This window comes from Carcharhinus amblyrhynchos, chromosome 2 (assembly GCF_965287045.1).
Source record: "Carcharhinus amblyrhynchos chromosome 2, sCarAmb.v2.hapA, whole genome shotgun sequence".
Taxonomy (NCBI): domain Eukaryota; kingdom Metazoa; phylum Chordata; class Chondrichthyes; order Carcharhiniformes; family Carcharhinidae; genus Carcharhinus; species Carcharhinus amblyrhynchos.
Genome location: NC_137325.1, coordinates 65,771,926 through 65,795,299, shown reverse-complemented (window position 1 = coordinate 65,795,299; position 23,374 = coordinate 65,771,926). Strand labels below are relative to the sequence as shown.

The window sequence follows — 23,374 nt, the reverse complement described above, 5'->3', positions numbered from 1 at the left end:
CCAGGGATGCTTAGGTTAGGTGGATTAGTGGGTATAATATGTTGGGATATGGGGGTAGGGCCTCAGTGGGATTGTGTTTGGTGCAGACTCGATGAGCCGAAGGGCCTCTTTTGGCACTGTAGGGTTCTATGATTCTTATGGTTTCAATACATATTTTAAATTGATATTGTTATTGGCATTGAATGTGTACTGGTAGTGACCTCGGCAGTTATACTAGGAACACACTCAATAGTGCTCTCCAGTGCTGCCCCTCTCAGAAGATGCTGGTTCAGTGGGAATGCAGCTTCTCGTTACACACAACAAAGGTACCCATGCCACCAAGGTGAATCTCAGACATCTGTCAGCCACATAAACCACAAATAGCTGTGGTCCAAGGTCCATCAGCAGTCCAAGATTCCCTCTGCCTTCTTCATTTGCAGCCCTCTCCGATGGGGCCTATTTGTCCTCTTGTAGACCAGTGCAATTCACCACATTGGGGTACTATCCTTAAATCTTGCCCAGAGGCAAACTGAAATTATGGGGTTCTCAACTCTGAACATAGGACACCCTTGCTCCTGGTCCCACCCTGTCTGTATTTGATAGAATAGAATCATAGATTCACCACAGTGCAAAAGGAGACCATTTGGCTCATTGAGCCTGCACCACCAACAATCTCACCCAAGCCTTATTCCTGTAACCCCGCGTATTGACCCTGCTAGTCCTCTTGACACCAACAGGCAATTTAGCATGGCCAGTAAACCTAACCTGCGCACTGGTGGCGTGGATGGGTTCTGCTCCGAACCAGGTCTCCGGAAATCTCCCAGAAGAAGCTGGCATCAGGATTGCCCGAATCCTGGCTCATATTCAGGGCCTTCTGCTGCACTTCTGCCAATTTGGAGCTTCTGTTCTTTTAGATTATTCTGCATTGCAGAAATCCCGATCAAATCCATTTATAAAATCATGTAAAGACAGTGGCTTTTGAGTCATAGATTAGGCTGTATGAAACAGTAAGGGTGATTGTTGATTATCTTTTTCAGCTGGTCGATTATCGTATTGAGTTCAGTCATTGGTGGTGTAAAGAAATGAAAGCTGTTAAACTTCCATCCCAGGGAACTGTCTTTGATTATTACCTTGATCCTGAAACCAAAAAGTTTATTCCTTGGTCTGAAAAGATACCAGCATTTGAAATGGAAGCAGATAACCCTCTACAAGTAAGTATCCTTGTTTAGCTGGAAAGAAAATAAAAAGCTGCAAATGCCAAAAATCTTAAAATAGAAAATAATGGAAAAGAGAGAAGGGTGATTAACATTTCAGATGTGAAATTTCTCATCAGTTTCCCTTCATTATCAAAGAGAAATTATTTGTGGGCAGCACCATGGCACAGTGGTGAGCACGACTGCCTCACAGTGCCAGGGACCCTCGTTCAATTCCGGTCCCGGGTCACTGTCTGTTAAGGAGTTTGCACTTTCCTCCAGGTGATCCAGTTACCTCTCACAGTCCAAAGATGTATGGGTTAGGTTGAATCGCCACGCTAAATTGACCCTAGTGTCAGGGGATTAGCAGGGTAAAGATGTGGGGTTATGGGTTAGGGACTGGTTGGGATTGTGGGTGCTACAGACTAGATAAGCCAAATGTTTTCTTCTGCACTCTCTAAGGATTCTATTCTATGAAGTTGCCCATTTCTTGTCTGCGTAGAATCACCTGTTGTTGGAAGCTGGCTATGGAGTCTAATTGTAGACCTGCATAGCTTTCCATTGCGTGGGCAAAGATGAATTATGTGATTTTGTTGGCACTGCCAGGTCTTCCTAGTAGAGAGCACTATAGATTCAAAACTAAATGTGAAATTTTAGATATTGAAGGATATATAATGATGACGCATAAGCCATCATTTTCTGAATGCTAAGACCTACAAACCCTCAGTCTATGGGTATAACTTGAAAAATTGAAGCCTGGCCTCGTGACCTATTTGAAGGGGATCCAATTTGCAGTTGCTAATTTGGGGACAAAAATGTGACTGTGGACAAGGACAACCTAATTTCAATGTTGAAATCCCTTCAGTAAAGGTCCTAACACTGATGTTTTGAGGTTAAATCATGCGCCCAGTAAAAAGACACACGAGTGTCTAAGGACTTCACTTCAAGGTGCGTTTGCTGCATTTCCTCCCCTTTATTCTGCAATTTGCTTTCATGTATTAGTTGGTTTATGACACCTTGTTTATTTTTTTTCCTTGCCAGTGCTTTGCTTCATTATTTTTGATACTGTTACTGACTTTGAAAGTGTTTTGTACAAAGAATTAAGAAAGAAGGGTTTGTGAAGGGCCAAAGTTCCAAATTCTCTTGTACTTTGGTCACACTTGTCACAGTCTGGGGACCAGTGATGCCATGGTCACATCAGTGCCTGCATTTACACTCCCAAGTCCTTTATAACCACTTGGGGCTGTCAGTCAGACTGTGAACTTCCATGCCTCCCAATGTGATAATGATAGGTTGTGGAACCAGTCAGGCAAGACTAATACTATAGTGATAACCCCCTGGCTTATCTCAGCAAACATTTTTGAAATGGCAAATACTGATTTTTTTTCAACTGAGTGAGACAGGTTGGGTTTCTTCAAAATTTAAAGAGCAGGGGAAAGTTTTGACCCAAATGTCTGCAGTGCTCACATGCATAATGAAATGACGAGTGTTGAGACAACAACGAGAGGGCAGCCAGCTTCAGTGCCAGGTATTTTATGTGATACCAATGTGAGCATCAATGCTCTTTATTTCAACTCCATAGCAATTCTGCTCAATTATTGTTCACATGATGTCACACATATTATTATGCACACTGTGATCAAGCAAGCAAATTCTGATCCTAACTTGAGAATCGTATGCAAACCTTATACTCTAGGAAATTTGCCACTCAATCTAAGCTGTCTGCTGTGTCCAACATAGTTAATTAATTATTCATAATGGTCTAGCTCTGATTTATGATCATCATTATTCCATTTGATTCTGTAGGGTTTGAAGCCTTCCTGCAGAGATGGGCCAAAAAAAAAGGCTGAGTGCCACCTTCAATTAAAAGTATGCCTGACAGTTCCATGGATCATGGAAAATGGCACACAAAAATAATGCCACTTTTGCTGTCATTGTTTGTGGATCATTGTTTGTGGATGTAAATAATAAATTCGTACACTGTTGAAATTCCATTTACACCTTATTTGACAAGGTGTAACATTTTCATGTACTTTTGCAACAGAATTAATAGTGTAAAAGGGAAAGCCCTTGTAAGTTCAGTGATTTTCAATTGAATGGAAACTGATGGATCCCCAAAAGTGCACCTTATGAAGAAGTACCAGGCCACTGACAGCAACTTCTAGATTTAAGCATTTAACTTCACACCTGCAGACTTAAAGGTTGCTGTCAGTTTCAAAGAGCGTTTGATGACAAATGCTGAAAATTTTGGCATCATTACTACCACAATGTTTGGATCAGTCTGCAAATGAGGTGACCTTGCATTATTGTTCAGATTAGTGAAAACACTGTAGGTATGGAGAAGGCCAATAGTTATGCCCCATTATGGGTTGCAGCATTGGTCATAGCATTTTCTGCAGCATAGGAGAAGTGGCCTAGAAATGTACCATTCTCCAGGCAGCTGTTCCAGGACCTATCCTTCTTGACAACTTTCTGTTGGTGGTACTACCCCATTGGAATATTTAACATTGATTAAATTGGATAAACTATGCATTGGTCAGGAATTATTGAAGTTCTGTATTAATGCTTTTATTAATCTGGCATTATAAATATTGCTCTTTGTAGACAATCCTAGTCCCTACAGCTGAGAGCACCCAATTACAGTACTTTGTAGATTTGTTGCTGGAGAAAGGGAAGCCTGTTATGCTTGTGGGAAGTGCAGGAGTTGGCAAAACCATCCTAGTGCAAAATCGACTTGCTAATCTGCCAGAAGACTACATGGTGTCCAAAGTGCCTTTCAACTACTACACCTCTTCAGTGATGTTACAGCGTAAGTTATTGGTGTTTCTTGGACTATTTTGCAACCCATACTGATATCTAGTAAAACCTCCTGAGATCATCTCCTTTCAGAATACAGATTTTTAAACAATTACTATTAACACAAGTTTAGATTGAGTCATTCTCAGCCCTGGCTATGTGGGAGAATTGCTGCACATCTTAGTAAATTATGGAGCCTATTGCCACCCCCCCATCAAGTGAGGTGGGGCATCACCATGAAGTTCCAGTCTTTCAAGGAACCCGGTTCAACATTGCAGTTGTGTTCCAATCGTGGAAGTGGGATCCATCTGGTCGTTCATGTTGGGGCTGGACACCTCGAACCAAAGGTTTGGTGTAAATTATTTGTAAGTGGGTCAACGCTAAGGGGACACTGGGTACTGATTGCAGTTCCTTTGCAGAGGAGAGAGATTATAGGAACACCAGGCCTCTCCTCCAGAATTGGCAGTGGCATAACTTTCCGGCCTTTTAGAATTGGCAGATACCCAAGATAGAGCCCAGTAATACAGATGTCCATCAATAGAATACGCAGGATCTCAGAATGATCACCCCACCGACTCAGTGAACTTCGGGCAAGCCAGTGATGGAAAAGACCCATCGCTGCCGTCACCCTCAAGGATGTTTGGCCCCTAAACTGTTTTTGTTTGTAATTAATTACTTGAACTTCCGCAAAGTGTATTTTCTATCCATAAAAATTAATCAGTGGAAAATCTGGACATTCCGAATATGTCTTTCTATTTGAGTGCACTTTCATCAATTCTATGCTAATCTGTAAGACATGTATATTAATTTCCAATAGTCTGCTAATTACAGTTACATGTTTTTATCTTTGTAAATACAAATCAGGTGTTCTTGAGAAATCTCTTGAGAAAAAGGCTGGTCGCAATTATGGACCGCCTGGAAATAAGAAGCTAATTTATTTCATTGATGACATGAATATGCCAGAGGTAGACGCTTATGGAACAGTTCAGCCTCACGCACTCATCCGCCAGAGCATTGACTACAAGCACTGGTAAGCCTAACATTACACATACAATGTATGATGAGCGCCCAGACCACAGTTGAGATTTTGATTGCGCATAAATTGATTCTTTCATGCATAGTGCTTCTAGCTGTTTTAGTACATAAAACAAGAAAAAGAAATCTTTTTACTGAAGTCTGGAATTCTGTAGTAAGGACAAAAGACTTGTATTTGAATAATACCTGTTGTGTCACAGAACATAGCAATTCACTTATGATCATGTTGTGAAATGCTGTCACTATTGAATAGGTAAATGCTGGAGCCAATTTATATTCAGTAAACTTTCACAAACAACATTGAGATGATTGACAAAATTATTTGTTTAATGGTGTTGATTGTGGAATGAACCAGACATCAGGAAATCTCTCTGCTTATCATTGAAAAAATGATATGAGATTTTGTACGTTCATTTGTTTAGAGAGCAGAACCTCTGTTTTACATCTAAGAGATGGCACCTCTAGCAAGCAGCATTCTCATACTACACAAAACTATCTGCTTAATTTAAGTCTTGTAGTGGGGCTTGAGTCATAGCCTTCTGTTTCACAGGTGAGAATGCTGCATGAACAGATATAATGTACAGTTTTGCAAATCCCTATCAATGCTGACTTCAGATTTGAGTCACAGATTCTGGAAGAGTTGTAGCTACAGGTCAAATATGAGTGGAACCAGTTTTTATGTTGTAGAAATGTGGGTTATGTAAAGTCCTCTTACTATCAAATACCTAATACTGCAATGAAATGTTTCAACCTGTCTTATTATTTTCTCCATTCTGACAAATAAAGACAAATTTAGGCTACATTACTGAATTCTAGTAATTTTGTGTCAGGGTACAAGTTTGAGAGTTTTTTAATTATCTCGATTAAAGAGCTAATATTCAATTGGGGGCATTGCCAAAGTTGAAGATGAGGAGAGAAAATTGAATAAATCCGAGAATAATTATATGTTCTCGAGTTTGAGCGGATTTTAATTGGCTGACCCTGCCCATTGATGGGCAGAGCGAGCCAGTAAAATTGTGCGAGAGCCAGGAAATTAGGGTCATGCCTGATTTCTTGGATCTCACGATCTTACGATAGCGAGATTTTCGGTGAGGTCAGCCTCTCACTGGAAATGGGCTGAATAAATTATTCAAATGTATTTTAATGTTGATTTGCATGGCATTAGTGAACCCAGGACGCAATTGTCCAGGCTCACCTGTCTTTATGGCCTCGTCGGGAAAGGTTCTGTCCGGTGAGGAACACATCTGCTCCCCATGGGTATCAGCTGTGCTGCCCTTGTTGGTAGAACCAGAGGCCAGTGAGGCACCCCGGGAAGGCTGAAAGCACGGTGGGGTGCCTGTTGGACAATGCCAGCATGGCACCTTTGTATTGCCCACCAGGCAGTGTCGCGGAATGGGGCCAGTGGGGTGGGCCTTATAGGAGGCGAAGACTATGGATTTGGGGCTTAAAGGGCTGGCTCAATCAGGAAAGGAAAAAGAGGCCCGCTGCCAGTCTGTAGGCGATCAGATCGGAGGGGGGAGAGTGGCCACTGCGCACTCTGCCTGCTATTGGATGTGGGGGGAGGTTGGGCCTGCTGCCACTCTGCAAGCAATCTATATGGAGAGGGAGTGGGGGACCTGTTCTGCATTGCAATTGTTGGAAGAGGGTGTGATTGGTCTGGGTAGTGGGGGCTGCATTTTAGGCAATGTGCAGCTAGCGATTAGCCACGGGCCTCTGCAATTGCAGAGAGGGAGAATTTGTTGAGACTGCCTGCAGCAACAGGGGCCTGATAACGCTCTCTTTGTTTGTCAGGCCTCTGTTGTTGCTATTGCGCATGTGTGGACACAGAGGTCTTCACATGCACAGTAGCCCTCTCTGCAGGCTAGCTGATGAATTAAGCACAGCCCACTGCTTACGGCAGCTAAAAATAGTCTAGACCATTTGGTGGTTAGAAGGGCCATCTGTTAGATGATTTTTTTTCTGTTTTAGAAGTATTTTTGCCCTTTAATGGTGTTCCTTTACCCTTATGGAGTTGGGGTTAGGGGATGGGGTTAAGGGGAGGATGAGCAATGTCTATGCTTCTGCAATCTGTGATATGGTTTTTCTGGTTTTGTTTATTTCAAAGATTGTTTCATTTAATTATTTGTTTATTCCAACACAGTGAAATTTTTAAAAATTGCAGTGGTTCTCTCCAATAAATGAACAACCTTCTGAATTTTCCCTGGTGTGTCATTTAATATAAAATGCACAGACAATCATTTGAAATTGTTAGAGCTTAGAATACCAATTTTTTCCAAATCTAAGAGTCCTGATTTTTATATATTTTATCAACAGATTGAGCATTTAAAGCACTGCTAAGGCTCAGCGTGGAAACAAGAAACTATTTTGTTTATTTTTAGTAAGGATAGGGAGTTTCTCTCATATACACTAATTAGAAAGAAAAAATGAAGAAGATGCAGTAGTAAGTCATGACTTAATGCAAGTCATAATTGTTGAATTACCTTGGCAGTATAATTATAGTGGTGTTTACACCTCAGATCTTTGTGTCAGCTGCTCGTGCATAAGAACGGACTTTGGACACTTGCATATGTTTTACTTGCATATAAATGAGAACTTACTTATACAAAAATGGTTCCAATTCCAGCAAACAACAGAAACATAAATAAGAAAAAAAATACAGTGCTTCATACAAAAGCAGACTTTGCATTTATTAACATTATCTAAATATGGAATCATTGTATATCGTGGAAACAATAAATCACTTGTGTCACGATTGATAGTTTTAGACTCTAATCCAAGCTTCAGCTCTTAAAACTAAAGAACCTGTTGTAACACAGCAGTGATTCGCCAAAGCACAGTGTGTGAATGTGTTCAGAATGTGATTTTATTTTGCATGTTTGCAAAGACAAATACAATAGCATTGTATAAAAAATAAATCCTATGCAGCTAACTTGGTTGTCATGAAACAATACAAGGGCTCTTATTAAATACGAGGGGTAGTGAAATCGGAATTTGGCAGTAGCACACTTCTATGATGTAAAATAAATTTGGGAGAGATGAAGGGTGCATTGCTGATTTATTGTCACCCATTTTGATACTACTGCCTAAGACCCATTTAACCCCAAGATAATTCTCGTCACGCTTTCTTATTGTTCATGTTTTATCAATTTGGTCAGGTTCTTGATTCTGTTCTCCATTTTTCATATTTAATAATGATCAGGTATGATCGTCAGAAGTTAACTTTGAAGGAAATCCACAACTGCCAATATATCAGCTGCATGAATCCAACAGCAGGAAGCTTCACCATCAATCCTCGGCTTCAGGTAAAGAGAAATCATGAGCTAGCGAGGAAAGGTTGTTTTTAAGTTTATTTATTTATTATTGTTACACGTAAGCTTATGTTAAAACTGCAATGAAATTACTGTGAAAATCCCCTAGTCGCCACATTCCGGCGCCTGTTCAGGTATACTGATGGAGAATTTAGAATGACCAGCACATCTTTTGGACTGTGGGAGGAAACCAGAGCACCCGGAGGAAACCCATGCAGACTCAGGGAGTCGTGCAGATTCCGCACAGAGTGACCCAAGCCGGAAATTGAACCCGGGTCCGTAGCGCTATGTGGCAACAGTGCTGACCACTGAGCCACCGGGTTTATGGAAGACAGATTTTAGTCCTTCATTTTGGTATGAGTGATAACAATTCCAGGATTATGGGTTCTCATTTCTCTAGACCAAGGCTCTGCCAACTGCCCTAAAGTGACAATTGCCTGAATTAGTAATTAAATGGGTTTACATTAGTGTGTTTGAACCTCGTTTAGTATAGTTTACTCACCACATGTATCTGAAAAGACTGAGGCCCCTTTGTGGGTCGGGAGCCCAGAGTCAGGACAATACTTGACTCTGCAAATCTGAACGAGGAGAACGTGCCCCTGAAGCTCAGATTTTCAATTAGTGGGGACAAGTAAAAATGGAAGTCAAGGTAGGTGAAGCTGGAAAGAGTTTGGAGGCTGCCAGGTGTGGAGGCAGGCTGAAATAGTGGCCAGCCTCAGTGTAGTGGTACTTTGTTGAAGCTATGAAAACAAGTAATAAAACAAAAAGCAGCTCTCCAGCCATCACCCCTCAAATCAGTCCACACATACAAACATCTCAGGCCCTCTCGATGCCAACCCATGCCAACTCATATCCCATCATCCACCAATTGTATGATCCCTTATCAGCACCATGCTAACCTATGCCCCTCCATCCACTCCATTGCCATTTAAAACCCCTATGTCAACTTACTGCCACCTTGTGTAAATCAATGCCATTCACCCATTGTCCTTTGTACTTGCATTGACTATAGCAACTCACCCAGCATCCACCATTAGCAGTTCTCAGGACCTATGCTAAGATTAAACAAAGTGTCTCCTGATGCATTCACTATTTCAAAAGAGAGCATGTAATTTATAGAAACCATTTCACCATATTTAAATTCCTTTAATCCCTCATGAGGAAATGTATTGGAATTTACAGGGGTCAATCTTACCAAAAAAATTCAAAGTCCAGGACAAGCATGAAATTGAGAGAGCTTCTGATCTTTTTTTGTGCGAGTTCAAACCCAGGATCTTATCCCCTGAGTGCCGGAAACAAAGGGTTAAACTATTCCTCATCTGTAAGGGAAGGGGGCAGGGCTTAAATCACCAGTAAGCCTGCTTTGGCAGCAGAAAGTGCCATTGCGCCTGTGCAGACCTCTGAGGCTGCACAGGTGCAATGGCAACCAGCTGATGCAGCCAGCTCCAACCAAGTCCCCGCCTCTCCATAGTTACTGTGTCCGATTGTGAGCCCTGTACCCCCACCACCCAGACTGGTGGCTCCCATTCCCACCGATCACCTGCAGAGTGGCAACTTGGCCGCCGCCACCGCCCCCCCCCCCCCCCCCCCCGATCACTTGCAGAGCCGCAACAGGCCACCCTTCCCTACCTGATCCCCCTGCCCCCATAGGCCATGCTCCCTCAGGCTTTGCACTGTGGCACTGACAGGCTGGCGGCGCCAGGCTGACACTGTTCAAGGGGTAACTTCCCCTTGCCCTCAACCTGCCGGAGAAACCTCAGTGGCTCCTGGTTCTACCAGAGAGGCCATCACAACTGGTCCACATCGCTGGGGACCAGCTGGGACTCTCACCAGAGAGGATCTCTTCCGGCAAGGCAACACAGGCAAGTGAGCTTGGACGATAGTGTTCCAAGCTCGTTAATTCCATTTAAAGACAATTTTCTTTCAAATATTTAAAGGAGAGCTGATTTAAATAACATGATAACTTCTTGACAACCTCTTGATAGTTCCAGTGGATCTGATCATTCCAATGACCCTATCAATTTGAACTGGCAGTTCCAATTAACTTCATAATTCCAATGAGTTTATGCACTTTCCCACACATTTGTGTCTTTTAACAATCTCAACTGGCAGCTTACTTCTTTCAAAAGGCCCCGCCCATGAAAGTAGTAGGTGCTTTGTTTGGGATGGGAATTCTGGATTCAGATCTCCACAGCCATTTTCATAATGATGGACAGGTTCATTGTCACTATGAAAATTCAGACCTGGAGAAGCTTTCCTCCTTTTTCAGTGAAAAAACTATTTCAATATAACATTTGTATGATTGTACATTTCCTATCTGTCCATTATGCAACTTGCACCATCCCTGCAGATTTCTTTGTCAGTCTTGCGACTGATTTACTGGAATTTGTTAAAACCAGAGTTGTAATAAAGCAAAAATTCACAACTGCATGGGAATGAAGTGTGCCAATGAGTATTCTGGAACCAATGATGAAAATGATTTCAAAAGTGCTTCCAATCAAAAATTGTCAGTTAACAGCAGCTAACAAGAAGTAGAGGAGAGCCAATTAGGTTCATTCAATTTTATTTTAAAATCTTTTTGTCTGATGTCTTGATTTCACAGTAAGTCAACAACTGAGTTAGGAAAATAAACCTTCTAAGACATTAATTAAACAGAGGAAATGGTTAGAGCGTTACTATAAAATGGCTTTACAATAATTCAAGTATTTAGGATCACCTTAATTTTATATCCATCAAAATTAATGGATGGGTAATTGTAAGTGAGCTCATGGATGATTGAACAGTATCCATTGATGACAAACAAAGCTCTATACCAGACTTGCAAATTCTTAAAATAAAAGCAAATTACTGTGGATGCTGGAATCTGAAACAAAAACAGAAAAATGCTGGAAATTTCTCAGCAGGTCTGACAGCATCTGTGGGGAGAGAATAGAGCTAATGTTTCAAATCCAGATGACACCTGCCGAGATTTTCCAGCATTTTCTGTTTTTGTTGCAAATTAGAACATAAGAACATAAGAAATAGGAGCAGGAGTAGGCCATCTAGCCCTTCGAGCCTGCCCCGCCATTCAGTAAGATCATGGCTGATCTGTCGTGGCTCAGTTCCACTTTCCCGCCCTCTCCCCATAACCCTTAATCCCCTCTCTTATCAAGAACCCATCAGCCCGTTTCTTAAAAATATTTAGCGAGGCAGCCTCCACCACTTCAACAGGCAGAGAATTCCAGAGATTCACCACCCTTTGAGTGAAGAAGTTCCTCCTCAACTCCGTTCTAAACCGCCTCCCCTTTATCTTGAGGCTGTGCCCCCTAGTCCTACTGTCTTTTTTGAGTGGGAAGAGTCTCTCCACCTCTATCCTATCCATCCCATTCATCATCTTATACGTCTCAATGAGATCTCCCCTCATTCTTCTAAACTCTGACGAGTACAAGCCTAGTTTATTCAGCCTCTCCTCATAGCTCAACCCCCTCAACTCCGGTATCAGCCTAGTAAACCTCCTCTGCACTCCCTCCAAGGCCAAAATATCTTTGCGCAGGTGCGGCGCCCAAAACTGCACACAGTACTCCAGCTGCGGCCTCACCAATGCCCTATACAGCTGCAGCAAGACCTCCCTACTTTTATATTCAATCCCCCTCGCTATGAAGGCCAGCATCCCATTCGCCTTCCTGACCACCTGCTGCACCTGCAAGCTGGGTTTTTGCGACTCATGCACAAGGACCCCGAGGTCCCTCTGCACCGTCGCCTGCTGCAGTTTTTCGCCACGTAAGTAATAATCCTTCCTACCATTCTTCCTACCAAAGTGGACCACCTCACACTTGCCAACATTAAATTCCATTTGCCATTTCCTGGCCCATTCGCCCAGCCTATCTAGATCCTTCTGCAGACTCTCCACACCCTCCGCACAATTTGCCTTTCCCCCAATCTTGGTGTCATCAGCAAATTTCGACACCCTACACTCGGTTCCCTCCTCCAGATCATCTATATAAATGGTAAATAGCTGAGGCCCCAGCACCGACCCCTGGGGCACCCCACTAGTCACCAACCGCCAATCCGAATAGCACCCATTGACCCCCACTCTCTGCCTCCTATTTGACAACCAATCCTCTATCCACGCTAACACCCTACCCCCAACTCCATGTCCCCTGACCTTCTGCAATAACCTCTTGTGAGGTACCTTGTCAAACGCCTTCTGAAAATCCAGAAAGACCACATCCACTGGCTCTCCTCTATCCACTGCCCTAGACACATCCTCATAGAACTCCAGTAAATTTGTCAGACACGACTTCCCTTTAATGAAACCGTGTTGCGTCTGCCCTATCAAGCAATTCCCTTCAAGATGCCTCGCAATTTCCTCCTTAATGACGGATTCTAACATTTTACCTACCACAGACGTTAAACTAACCGGCCTATAATTCCCCGCCTTTTGCCTGGCACCCTTCTTAAACAACGGCGTAACATTAGCCGTTTTCCAATCTTCCGGCACTTCCCCGGAATCCAGCGACGTCTGGAAAATAACCACCAAGCCATCCACTATAACCTCCGCCATTTCTTTCAGAACCCTCGGATGCATTCCATCCGGTCCTGGGGATTTGTCCACAATCAGCCCCTCCAGTCTGTCGAGCACCACCTCTCTAGTAACAGTAATGTCATTAAGACCCTCCAGTCCTACCACCTTTCCATCGCTAACACCCGGCAAATTATTCACGTCCTCCTCCGTGAAGACAGAAACAAAAAAGTTATTCAAGACCTTAGCCATATCCCCATCCCCTACCACTAGCTCCCCTTTCTCATCCTCTAAAGGACCAACGTTCACCCTAGCCAGCCTCTTCCTTTTTATATATTTATAAAAACTCTTGCTATCCTTTTTTATATTAAGTGCTAGCCCAGCTTCATAGCTTCTCCTACCCTCCTTTATCAACTTCTTTGTCAATCTTTGTTGACATTTAAACCTTTCCCAATCCTCTTCTCACCCACTGCTCTTAGCTACTCTAAATTCCTCCGCTTTTAATTTAACACTTCCCTTCACCTCCTTCGTTATCCACGGCTTATTACCTCTCCTCCTACGGTCCTTTTTGACCATCGGAATAAATTTCTGCTGAGCACCAAGAAAGATCTCCTTAAAGATCCTCCACTGCTCCTCAGCAGACCTACCTTCCAACGCGCTCCCCCAGTCCACATTCGCCAATTCTTCTATCATCCTACCATACTCCCCTCTATTCAAACAAAGGACGCGTGTCCGGGAACCCACTTTCTCCTCCTCCATCTGCAACAGAAACTCCGCCATACAATGATCACTCTCTCCAAGAGGATCCTTCACCGCAAGGTCCCTAATTCTACCCGCCTCATTACATAACACCAGATCCAAGATAGCTCGCTCCCTTGTCGGCTCCAACACACACTGTTCAAGGAAATTATCCCGGCAGCATTCCAAGAACTCCTCCTCGAGCCCACCTCGTCCAACATGGGTCGACCAATCAATATGCAGATTGAAATCCCCCATAACTACGGCCGTCCCATTCCTGCACGCCGCACTTATTTGCGCGTTAACAGCCCGCCCCACCTCCAGATCATTATTCGGGGGCCTATAGACGACACCCACCAGCGTCTTCCTCCCTTTGCTGTTCCTAATCTCCACCCACAACGATTCCACTTTCTGCTCTTTGGCTCCGATATCATCCCTTGCCACCACCTTGATACTATCCTTAATCAGCAGAGCTACGCCACCCCCCCCTTTCCTCCTGCCTATCCTTCCTAAACACTTGATAGCCCTGTACATTCATCTCCCAGTCCCTGTCACCTTGCAGCCACGTCTCTGTAATGGCCACCAGATCGTATCCATTTGTGTCGATCTGCGCCACCAGCTCATCCACTTTAGTCCGAATGCTTCGTGCATTCAGATAAAGCGCTTTCATCCCAGCCTTCACTTGGACCCTATTTGCCGTAACGCCACCAATTGGGACATCCTCGGCCTCTTCCCTTACCTGTACCCTATCTTTAACTTTAGACCTCATAACGTCACCTACCCTCGCACCCTCCCCCCCCCCTAATTAGTTTAAAGCCCTGTCTACAGTCCTCTTTACTCGATTCGCCAGCACTCTGGTCCCAGCACGGTTCAGACCAACCCCGTCCCGCCCGAACAGGTCCCACCTACCCCAATACTGGTGCCAATGCCCCATAAATTCGAACCCATTCCTCCCACACCAATCCCTGAGCCACCCATTCACTTCCTTAATCCTGTCAACCCTACGCCCGTCTGCACTCGGTTCAGGCAGTAGCCCAGAGACGACCACCTTGTCGGTTCTACTTTTTAATTCCATTCCCAGCTTCTCATACTCCCTCCCCAGATCCTCAGTCCGCACTTTGCCTACGTCGCCGGCACCCACATGTACTACAACGACCGGGTTCTCACCCTCCCACTCCAGGTTCCTCTGCAGCCCAGCTGCGACATCCCGTACCCAAGCACCAGGCAGACAACACACCCTTCTGTGCACTTTGTCATTGTGACAAAGGACAGTGTCAATACCCTTCACCCCACTATCCTTAACTTAAATAACTTAATTCTTAAGTTATTTGTATAGAATTGTATACTGTATGTTTGAATATTATGTAGCTTTAGCCCTGTGACTTTCTGTGAAGGCAGTAAGAAGTCTGACAACACCAGGTTTAAGTCCAACCAATTTAGTTGATTGTAAACTCACAAGCTTTCGGGGTTTGCCCCTTCGTCAGGTGAATGGAGAGTTTTGGCCTCAGACAGAGCATATAACAGCACAGACAGTTTACAGATTACTGATTAGAATGTGAGTCTTTACAACTAACCTGCTATTCAAGTCTTAAAGAGCCGGCATCTTTAAGACTTGAATAGCAGGTTAGTTGTAAAGACTCACATTCTAATCAGTAATCTGTAAACTGTCTGAGCTGTTATATGCTCTGTCTGTGGCCAAAACTCTCCATTTGCCTGACGAAGGGGCAAACCCCGAAAGCTTGTGAGTTTACTATCAAATAAATTGGTTGGACTTAAACCTGGTGTTGTCAGACTTCTTACTGTGTTTACCCCAGTCCAACATCTCCACATCATTTCTGTGAAGGCACAGAGATATAGAATCCTTTCATTTGGACCTAGGTCAATACTTTGGGAACATTCACTGTTGACTCTCATTTTCACTTTCCTAGTGTGCAGTCATGCCATGAGGCCCACAGTCCAAATACCTGTCGTTGTAGGGGTGCTGGGGGGAAATAGTAGCAGAGGGGTATCTGCCATCCAGCTTGAGATGAGATTGAAGGCATTTTAAAGCACCTTTGCACAAGGGTCTAAATTAGTTTCACTCCCACTTCTATCTTTGGGTATGTAGCCTGAATCACCGGATGAAATCCAGTATCCCTTGCCGTGCTAGGTGCGTGCAGAGCTTAGGCTGAAAGTGCAGGAATTCCAAAGGGAGTCTCTTTTCCAGTTTGCACTTTCTCTGATTTGTACCAGAGGTTCTAGCTCAAACATGGCTCATCAGCTATTTGCTTCCAGGACGAAAATTCAATACATCCAACTTCGTATGGAAGTGTGCAGTAAAGCTCTGTTAATACTGTGGGCCCAAGAGTCTCCAGCAGTGTTACTGGTTGGGATGAGTTTTCAAGCTTTTTTAAATTTCTCAATGGACTTTTGACTGATGTGAGACCTCCATTATAGTAGACAGCTGATGTGTGATTGAATCACATAATTCATGGGACACCATCTCGATGTTCTAACAGAATTGATTTTGTTTTCATTTTTCTCCCGTCTAGAGACATTTTACGGTGTTTGCAGTAAATTTTCCGTCAGCCGATTCCATGGAGATGATCTACAGCAAAATCCTAAGTTTTCATTTTCAGCATTTAAATTTTGCAGCATCAGTAGTAAAGACCGGTCCAGCTGTGGTCCAAGCAGCCATCTGGCTTCAACAAAAACTGACCCATATATTCTTGCCAACAGTCATTAAATTCCACTACATTTTTAACCTTCGCGACCTCTCCAATATTTTTCAGGTAAGTCAGGTTGCAAATAATATAGCTGCAACTTGTTTTATTTTACCTCCAGTGAAGGGAATTATTTGACTGGTTACTGCAATTTTCTAGAATGAATTGCTATTTTAGCATGCAATGAAAATAGAATTCAGTACATGTAATTAATGCACAATACAGTGTGAGAGATGGATGATAGAACTAGATTGGGCATTGGACTTCCTTGTTTGTGACTTGAACAGGTCAGACTGTTTCATGAAAATCTCCTTTTGCTGATTGACCATAAATTGAGAGTTTAGACCATCCCAGTCCAGTTAATCCCAGTGCTGGCGTGTCTCCAGAGCACAAACTGTTATAACTTGAGCACTGATTTGTAATTTTGCTCAGAACTTCTTTTGCACAGTGTTAGGATCCCTGTAGACACAAATGATTTTCAAAATGAGATGAATTTCCCAAGCAACTAACAGTAATAACCAAAGGACAAGATATCACATTTCAAAATTTCAACTGTATCAAATAAAAATCAATATAAACCAAACGTTATTTAATCAGCAACTAATAAATCAAACCAAAGAAAAGGTACACTTGCATTAACTAATGCATTTGAAATGCACTTTCCAACCTCTTCCACCGTGCACCATATTTCTGACAGAATTGCAAGAACAAGTTGAGTCCAATGTTACTCCTGGCTGCACAGTCACACAGTGGTTAGCACTACTGCTTCACAGCTCCAGGGTCCTGGGTTCGATTCCCAGCTCGGGTCACTGTCTGTGTGGAGTTTGCATGTTCTCCTCGTGTCTGCGTGGGTTTCCTCCGGGTACTCCAGTTTCCTCCCACAGTCCAAAGATGTGTGGGTTAGGTTGATTGGCCACACTAAGAAATTGCCCCTTAGTGTCTAGGGATGTGTAGGTTAGAGGGATTAGTGGGTATAGTATATGGGGGTAGGGCTTGGATGGGATTGTGTTCGGTGCAGACTCAATGGGCCGAAGGGCCTCTTTCTGCACTGTAGAGTTTCTATGATCTTTCTATGGCTCTCCAGCAGACTTATTCTCCCAAACTTCCCATGTCCTTTGAAAGCCATTGCACTCAGCCTGAGTCTTCCAGATTTGACTTTTGCCAGCAAAGCCCAACTCAGTGACTTCTCGTTCCCAAATCGCTAAAATCCTGTTTGTTCTGTTTCCTTCCTTTCGAATAGGAAACAAATCTTTACAAGCATTCTGCTTCTCTACAGAAGAATCCGCCCTCTCTCTCTCCCTCCCTCTCCCTTTCTCTATCTCGCTCTCACTGCTTGTGCATCTCACAAAGGAGCTACCTCTTTATTGTGAGCCACTGCGGAAAGGTATGAAAAAGTTACTTGATTTCAGTAGGTTTCTGGGATGCGTTCCGAATACCTCATTGTACCTTATGTTTAAGGAGATAGTTTAAATTATAATCCAGTATTCATAACAATAGTGCGCACCCCTGCCCCCGCCCTCGCCCTCGTTTGGCTATAGAGAAGTGAGAACATCTTCTAGGAAAGCACTGGGTGATGCCCCACCCTCCTGTGCAGTGGTATGGTGCATTACTACAAAAGTGTGCTATTTGCCTGACTAACTACGTCCAATATTTATAGTACATCATTCCTGAACTTTATGCCAATATCAGCTTGTTCAATTGGTAGCACTCTCTTCTTAGCCATTGCGCCTGTTTATATAAATCACAGTCTGGCAGTTGAATATATAGGGGCCAAGGGGTGAGTGGAGGTTGGGGGAAGTTATAATTTTAAAAATCGAAGTAGATCTCAATACACCTCTAGTCCTTCAACTTCAAAATTTGTTAGAGCTGGGATAGGCAGACTGGATGGGTGGCCTACTGATGCTGTTGAGATTGGTCAGTCATTGAAGTCTTTTTAAGCAGTGTATGTCTCCATTCTTGCATCTTTGCAACCACTTGGAGCTGTCAGTCAAACTCTGAACTTACAAGGTTCACCCCACTATGATAATGATGAGCATTTAAATCAGATGTGCAGCACCAATCCAATAATGTCATCCATCATGCTACTATCAGTAAACGTAGTGAAATTGCATGTGGCAACAGCAGGCTTTCTTTTAATTTAAAGTGCTTGGTATTTAAATGCCTTGACAGATTGACACTTCCAATGAGTTTACCCACTTTTTACACACAGTGTTGAGTTTCAACAATCAACAATCCCGGTCTTTCCCAAAGGCCTAGAGGCCAGTTTAAAGCCTGTATTTGTGTTTTGCATATCCTACTAAGAAAAAATAGATTTGTTTGAAGATAGCTGCACTTCTATATTTGCAGCTGCCTCCATAAACCATGATGTGCAAACTATGACCCCCACCTGTAGTGCTTCTCCCACCTCCCTTACAGGTGGAATGATGGTGTTGGGTTTGAGGGTGGGCAATGCAGAATCTGGGCTCCACCGCCATTTTGGCTCAGTTGGGGACCCCTGTTGTCCCCTTGAAAATTCAGTTCAAACTGTCTTTTTCCAGCATTTATTTTCATTTCCAACATTCACAGGATTTTGGTTTTCAAGACTCATCTTACTGGTATTGATGGAACCTTGCTGTTTCCAAAAAAGGGGAAGAATGGCTGCATTTTGAAGCAATGTGTTTTATGTTAAACCTCTTCAGGATGTTTCTAAGAGACATTAAGCTGCTATATAACTGTTTTCTTTCTTCAACTTGAGTCAATAATCTTGTTTTGAATGAGAAAAATTAAGAATATTTTGTCTCTGATGTAAATAATAATAGAAGGCAAAAACATAGAGGTAAAAATTGCAATACACTTCACCTATTTTTCTAAGGCTTTGATTCAGTTGCCAAATTGCTGGGATGCACTTTGTTGGTACCCTAAGTAGAAGCCTAAGATACACAATTAAGAACAAAGAACAAAATCAGCCCAGGAAACAGGCCCTTCGGCCCAACGAGCCCGCGCCGCCATCTCAACACCACCAGTCCCCCTCTCCACCCACGACCCCTGTCTAATGTTTTATGGCCATCCAGATTGAGGGAATCTGATTTAGGGACAATTCATTCCTGCCAATCAACCTAACAGCACATCTTTGGGGTGTGGGAGGAAACCGGAGCACCCGGAGAAAACCCACGCAAGCACGGGGAGAATGCGCAAACTCCCACAGACACCGGCCCAAATCCACGTGTCTGCACAGCAATCAGTGATAGTCACTGAGCTGTCGTCTTGCCCAGTATCTGGTCCAGTTTAGGCACACACTAACGACATGAAGCACTAGGTCAATCTCGACCAACCAAGAGCAGCCCCAGTATGACCCATCGCGTGTATACCCCTCGTTGGACACGAGGTGGACCAACTTAAAACCTGTGAATGAAATTGGCTTTGTCATGTTCACAATCAAATGTAATGCTTGAATTCTTCTTCAAATTTATCCTGTGGAAGGAGCATTTAGACTCTCTAAAGGCACCACAATATCCTGCTCCCTGGAGTCACTGCTGCTCTCTTCTTGACACTTACCTGATGGGTGCTGCTGGTAAGGCAGGCGGAGCAATGTTAGTTCCTCTTGTGGAGTGAGCTGCCAAATACATTTGTTACATGTGTTTTGTGGAACTTTGCTTGTAATCTTTAGTCCCTGTTCATTATCGCTGTTTGTATTGAATCCAATTTTTTATGTAAACTTGTTGAATTGATTGCTGAAGAGTTCCAAACAATATTTTGTTTCATTTCAGGGAATACTGTTCTCACTGCCTGACTGTTTAAAAAAGCCAATAGACTTGGTGTCCCTCTGGCTTCATGAATCATCCCGTGTCTATGAGGACAAGCTGGTACAAATGCGAGATTCGGAACGCTTCCAGAAAATTCTGTTGGACACTGCCAAAAAATTCTTTGAAGTAAGCCTATTTTTCATATATTCTCAAAATAATACAGCACGCAAGGACATTGCTGTGTTGGCTTTTTGAAAGAGCTATTCAATTTATTCTAGTTCTGATTTTTTTCTCTGCAGACCAGAAAATCTTTGTCCTTCAAATATTTATCAAACTCCTTTTGAAAGTTGCTATTGACCCTGTTTCCACCATCCTTCAAGCAGTATGTTCTAAATCATCATAACGCGTTGTTTAAAAAACTCCTCTGTCATGTCTAGTTCTTTTGCCACACACCTTAGTTGTGTGAGTTTTAGTAATTTATCCTCCAACCATTAAAAATACTTTTCCTTATTTACTATATCAAGCCTTTCATGATTTTGAACACACCTATCAAAACCCACTTTTAACCTTCTCTGCTCTAAGGAGAACAATGGCTTCATGGTCACTAGAACAAGCCCAGTTTCTCCGGTCTCTCTACATAATTGAATACTTTCTTTCTCAGCAGCATGCCAATAAATCTCCTCTGCCCCCTCCAAGGCTTTGACTTCCCTCCGAAGGTGTGAGTGAAGGTATGCGCTATGGAAAATGCTCAGCAGCTGCTGAAGAATGCTACTGGTACTTCCTCTAACTAATGAACTAACCTATATTTTATATGATTCCTCCACCACTGTAATCTGACATTTGTAAATGATCACACGTAGTGAGTACTTCACATCTGACAATTTATATGAAATCCTCAAAAATTACCTAAGCGGTGGCTCCAGCTCAAATAATCTGGTTGTTCCACTGAAAAATTGGTTAATATGAAGATTTGATTTGCTTTTTAGTTAATGGGGCTGATCTTGAGTCCACGTTCACTGCCTGCGCAAATGCTGGTGGTGGTGGGGAGTGGAGGGCGGGGAGGGATGGCGGGTAGGCTCAAGATCTGAAAGCCTCTGTTCTCACCAGCAAGAATGAGATTTTGGATCTTCCTCACCGGCAACATCATCAGGTTCACACCTATAACAGGCACGAACCTGCTTTGCATTGATTTGATGTCTTTAAATATTATTAACCTGCCCCCTCACCAGATATTTACCACCTCCCCTCCCCCCCCCCCGCCGTATATTGTCGTATTGATGCAGTTTACAATAGAGGTTCACCCAGACGTGAACTTTTGTGAGGGTCTCTGCAGGAGCGCAAAGGTAAGTATAGCCCCTGGAAGAGGGGGACAAGGCTAGGCAGTGGCCTGGCAATGCCCCCTGACACTGCCCCTTGGCACAGGTTGACAATGCCAATCTGGGCCTCAGTGGAAGCTTCATAGGGTGGGTTTCATTTAGATGTGGTGATGGCCAGGAGCAGATGGAGGAGCTGAGAAATTCTGGCGATGGCTGTTGTGGGTGGGGGGAGAGGGTGAGGGTGAAGGAGATGAATGCCGTCTTGAATGTCAGGGGGAGAAGGGGCCAATGATTGGGGGAGGAGGAGGAAGGGACTACAGATTGTGGGGTGGGGTAGGTGGAGGAGGAGAAGAGGCCAACTACATTCAGGGTTGGGGAGCACCTGAGACCTCAGTGATAGGCTGAGAGGGAAATTTAAAGATGGCACCCCAATCTTCATACACCTGGGTTTTGCTGGTGTGGTTAAGCCCCGCCTCCCCGTATGACAGTATAAAGCACACTTGTTTTTTGTGGGGGTGGTGGTGGAGGAGTTTCATTTAATTTGGAGAGAAAACCAATCAGTTTCTGTGGAGAGAAGCACAGCAATTTTCTCATTGGAAACAAGACTGTGCCATTTGTTAGTGAGATTTAGTCCAATGTTGTGCATCATTTTGAGTCAGATTGTCTGAATTAATTTGAGGTATTGCAGTTTTAGAAAGGCTGAAAATTGAATCATATGTGCAAGTACCCAGTTCTGCTCTCACCTTCCTTCCCACTGCCCAGAGCCACAATAGGCTGTCCATTGTCCTCCGCTTCCACTCCACCAGACTCCGTCTTCAATAGATGCTGCCCCACCATTTCTGTCACTCCCAGTCTGATGCCATCACCAGTCACAGCTTCCTCTCCCCTTTCAGCATTATGAAGGCCCTGTTCCCCCTGTGATACCTGGTCCACTGCTCAATCACCCCTTTCCCTGCCCACAGCACCTTCCAGTGCAAATACAAGAGATACAATATTCCTCCCTCTTCACCATCCAAGATCCTTTCAGGTGGAAGAGCAATTTACTTGTACTCCTTCTGATTTAGTACCCTGTATTTGCTGTTCACGATTCCATCTCCTCGATATTAGAGACCCAACAGAGTTTGAAAGCGTGCTGTGCCAAACACCTCCATTCAGTTCTCAAGTTTCCAGTCCTTGAGTTTTCAGTCACCTCTCATTTTAATTCCTCTATTCCTGTTCTGAACTTTCTGCCCTTAGCCTCCTAAACTGAAGGTGATCTCTCAAGCTAGACACTTCACAGACATTCTGATTGGACATTGTATTCAGCAATTTCAGATCATAACCTCAGCCCTCATTTTGCTTTTTGTATCTTAGCTATCAGCGATGATATCAATAAAAATAAAGAAACTTGATGTTTGCTGAAGAAAAAAAGACATGCTGCTGAAGCTTTTCATCTTGCACTCATCAGGACAGATGCAAGAATGCCAAATTTTTAAGGGGGGGGCAACAATTTATACTACATGAGACAAGAGTCTTGATTGGTTGACAAGTCACCTCTGTTAGTTGAGGTGTTGTCATAGGGAATGCTGTAGAAAACTGTTGTTCCCCATCCTTTTGTTAAAATCAGAAAAGGCACAATGTCCGGACATGTTCCATTGGACTCCGAACACAGGTCCCTGCGTATGAACATATAGTTTCCAGAAGTGTAAGTGAGCCATCTTGCAAGCCCGACTGATGATCTTAAATTGGTTGAAAGTGCAATTCTTACGTGCTCTGGATCATGGAACATGTCTAACACTAGATACTATGGGTCTGATTTTACCATCAAGTTGCGCCCATTTTTGGATTCGAAAATTTGGTAAAGGGGGGTGTGAGGTGAGTAGCGTGATTCGCGCCAACCTCTGTGCCTGTTCTCTTTTTATCAAGGCCCAAAAATGGCCATGATTGGGTCCATGCCCAAAATGGGCATGACAGCCAATTAAATGCATTTGCATGCATTTAAATTGACTCAATGGGCTGCACATCCAACCTTACTGGCACTTCCCCCTTTACTGCTGCGTTCATCCATCCAGAACCGGCACGAAACAGACATGCTCCGCAAAAGT

The 23,374-nt window shown here is 43.4% G+C and overlaps 1 protein-coding gene across 1 annotated transcript in view; it reads left to right on the top strand.

Annotated features, from left to right (window-relative positions):
* Positions 1 to 23,374, top strand: part of LOC145359772 (dynein axonemal heavy chain 11-like) — a 375,870-nt gene that overhangs the window by 194,740 nt on the left and 157,756 nt on the right. Inside the window, exons 45-50 of the mRNA XM_080214554.1 lie at positions 1,017 to 1,190; positions 3,777 to 3,981; positions 4,833 to 4,998; positions 8,203 to 8,305; positions 16,082 to 16,321; positions 19,999 to 20,160. Of these exons, the coding sequence (XP_080070680.1) occupies positions 1,017 to 1,190; positions 3,777 to 3,981; positions 4,833 to 4,998; positions 8,203 to 8,305; positions 16,082 to 16,321; positions 19,999 to 20,160 (1,050 nt within the window). The remainder of the gene's footprint in view (positions 1 to 1,016; positions 1,191 to 3,776; positions 3,982 to 4,832; positions 4,999 to 8,202; positions 8,306 to 16,081; positions 16,322 to 19,998; positions 20,161 to 23,374) is intronic.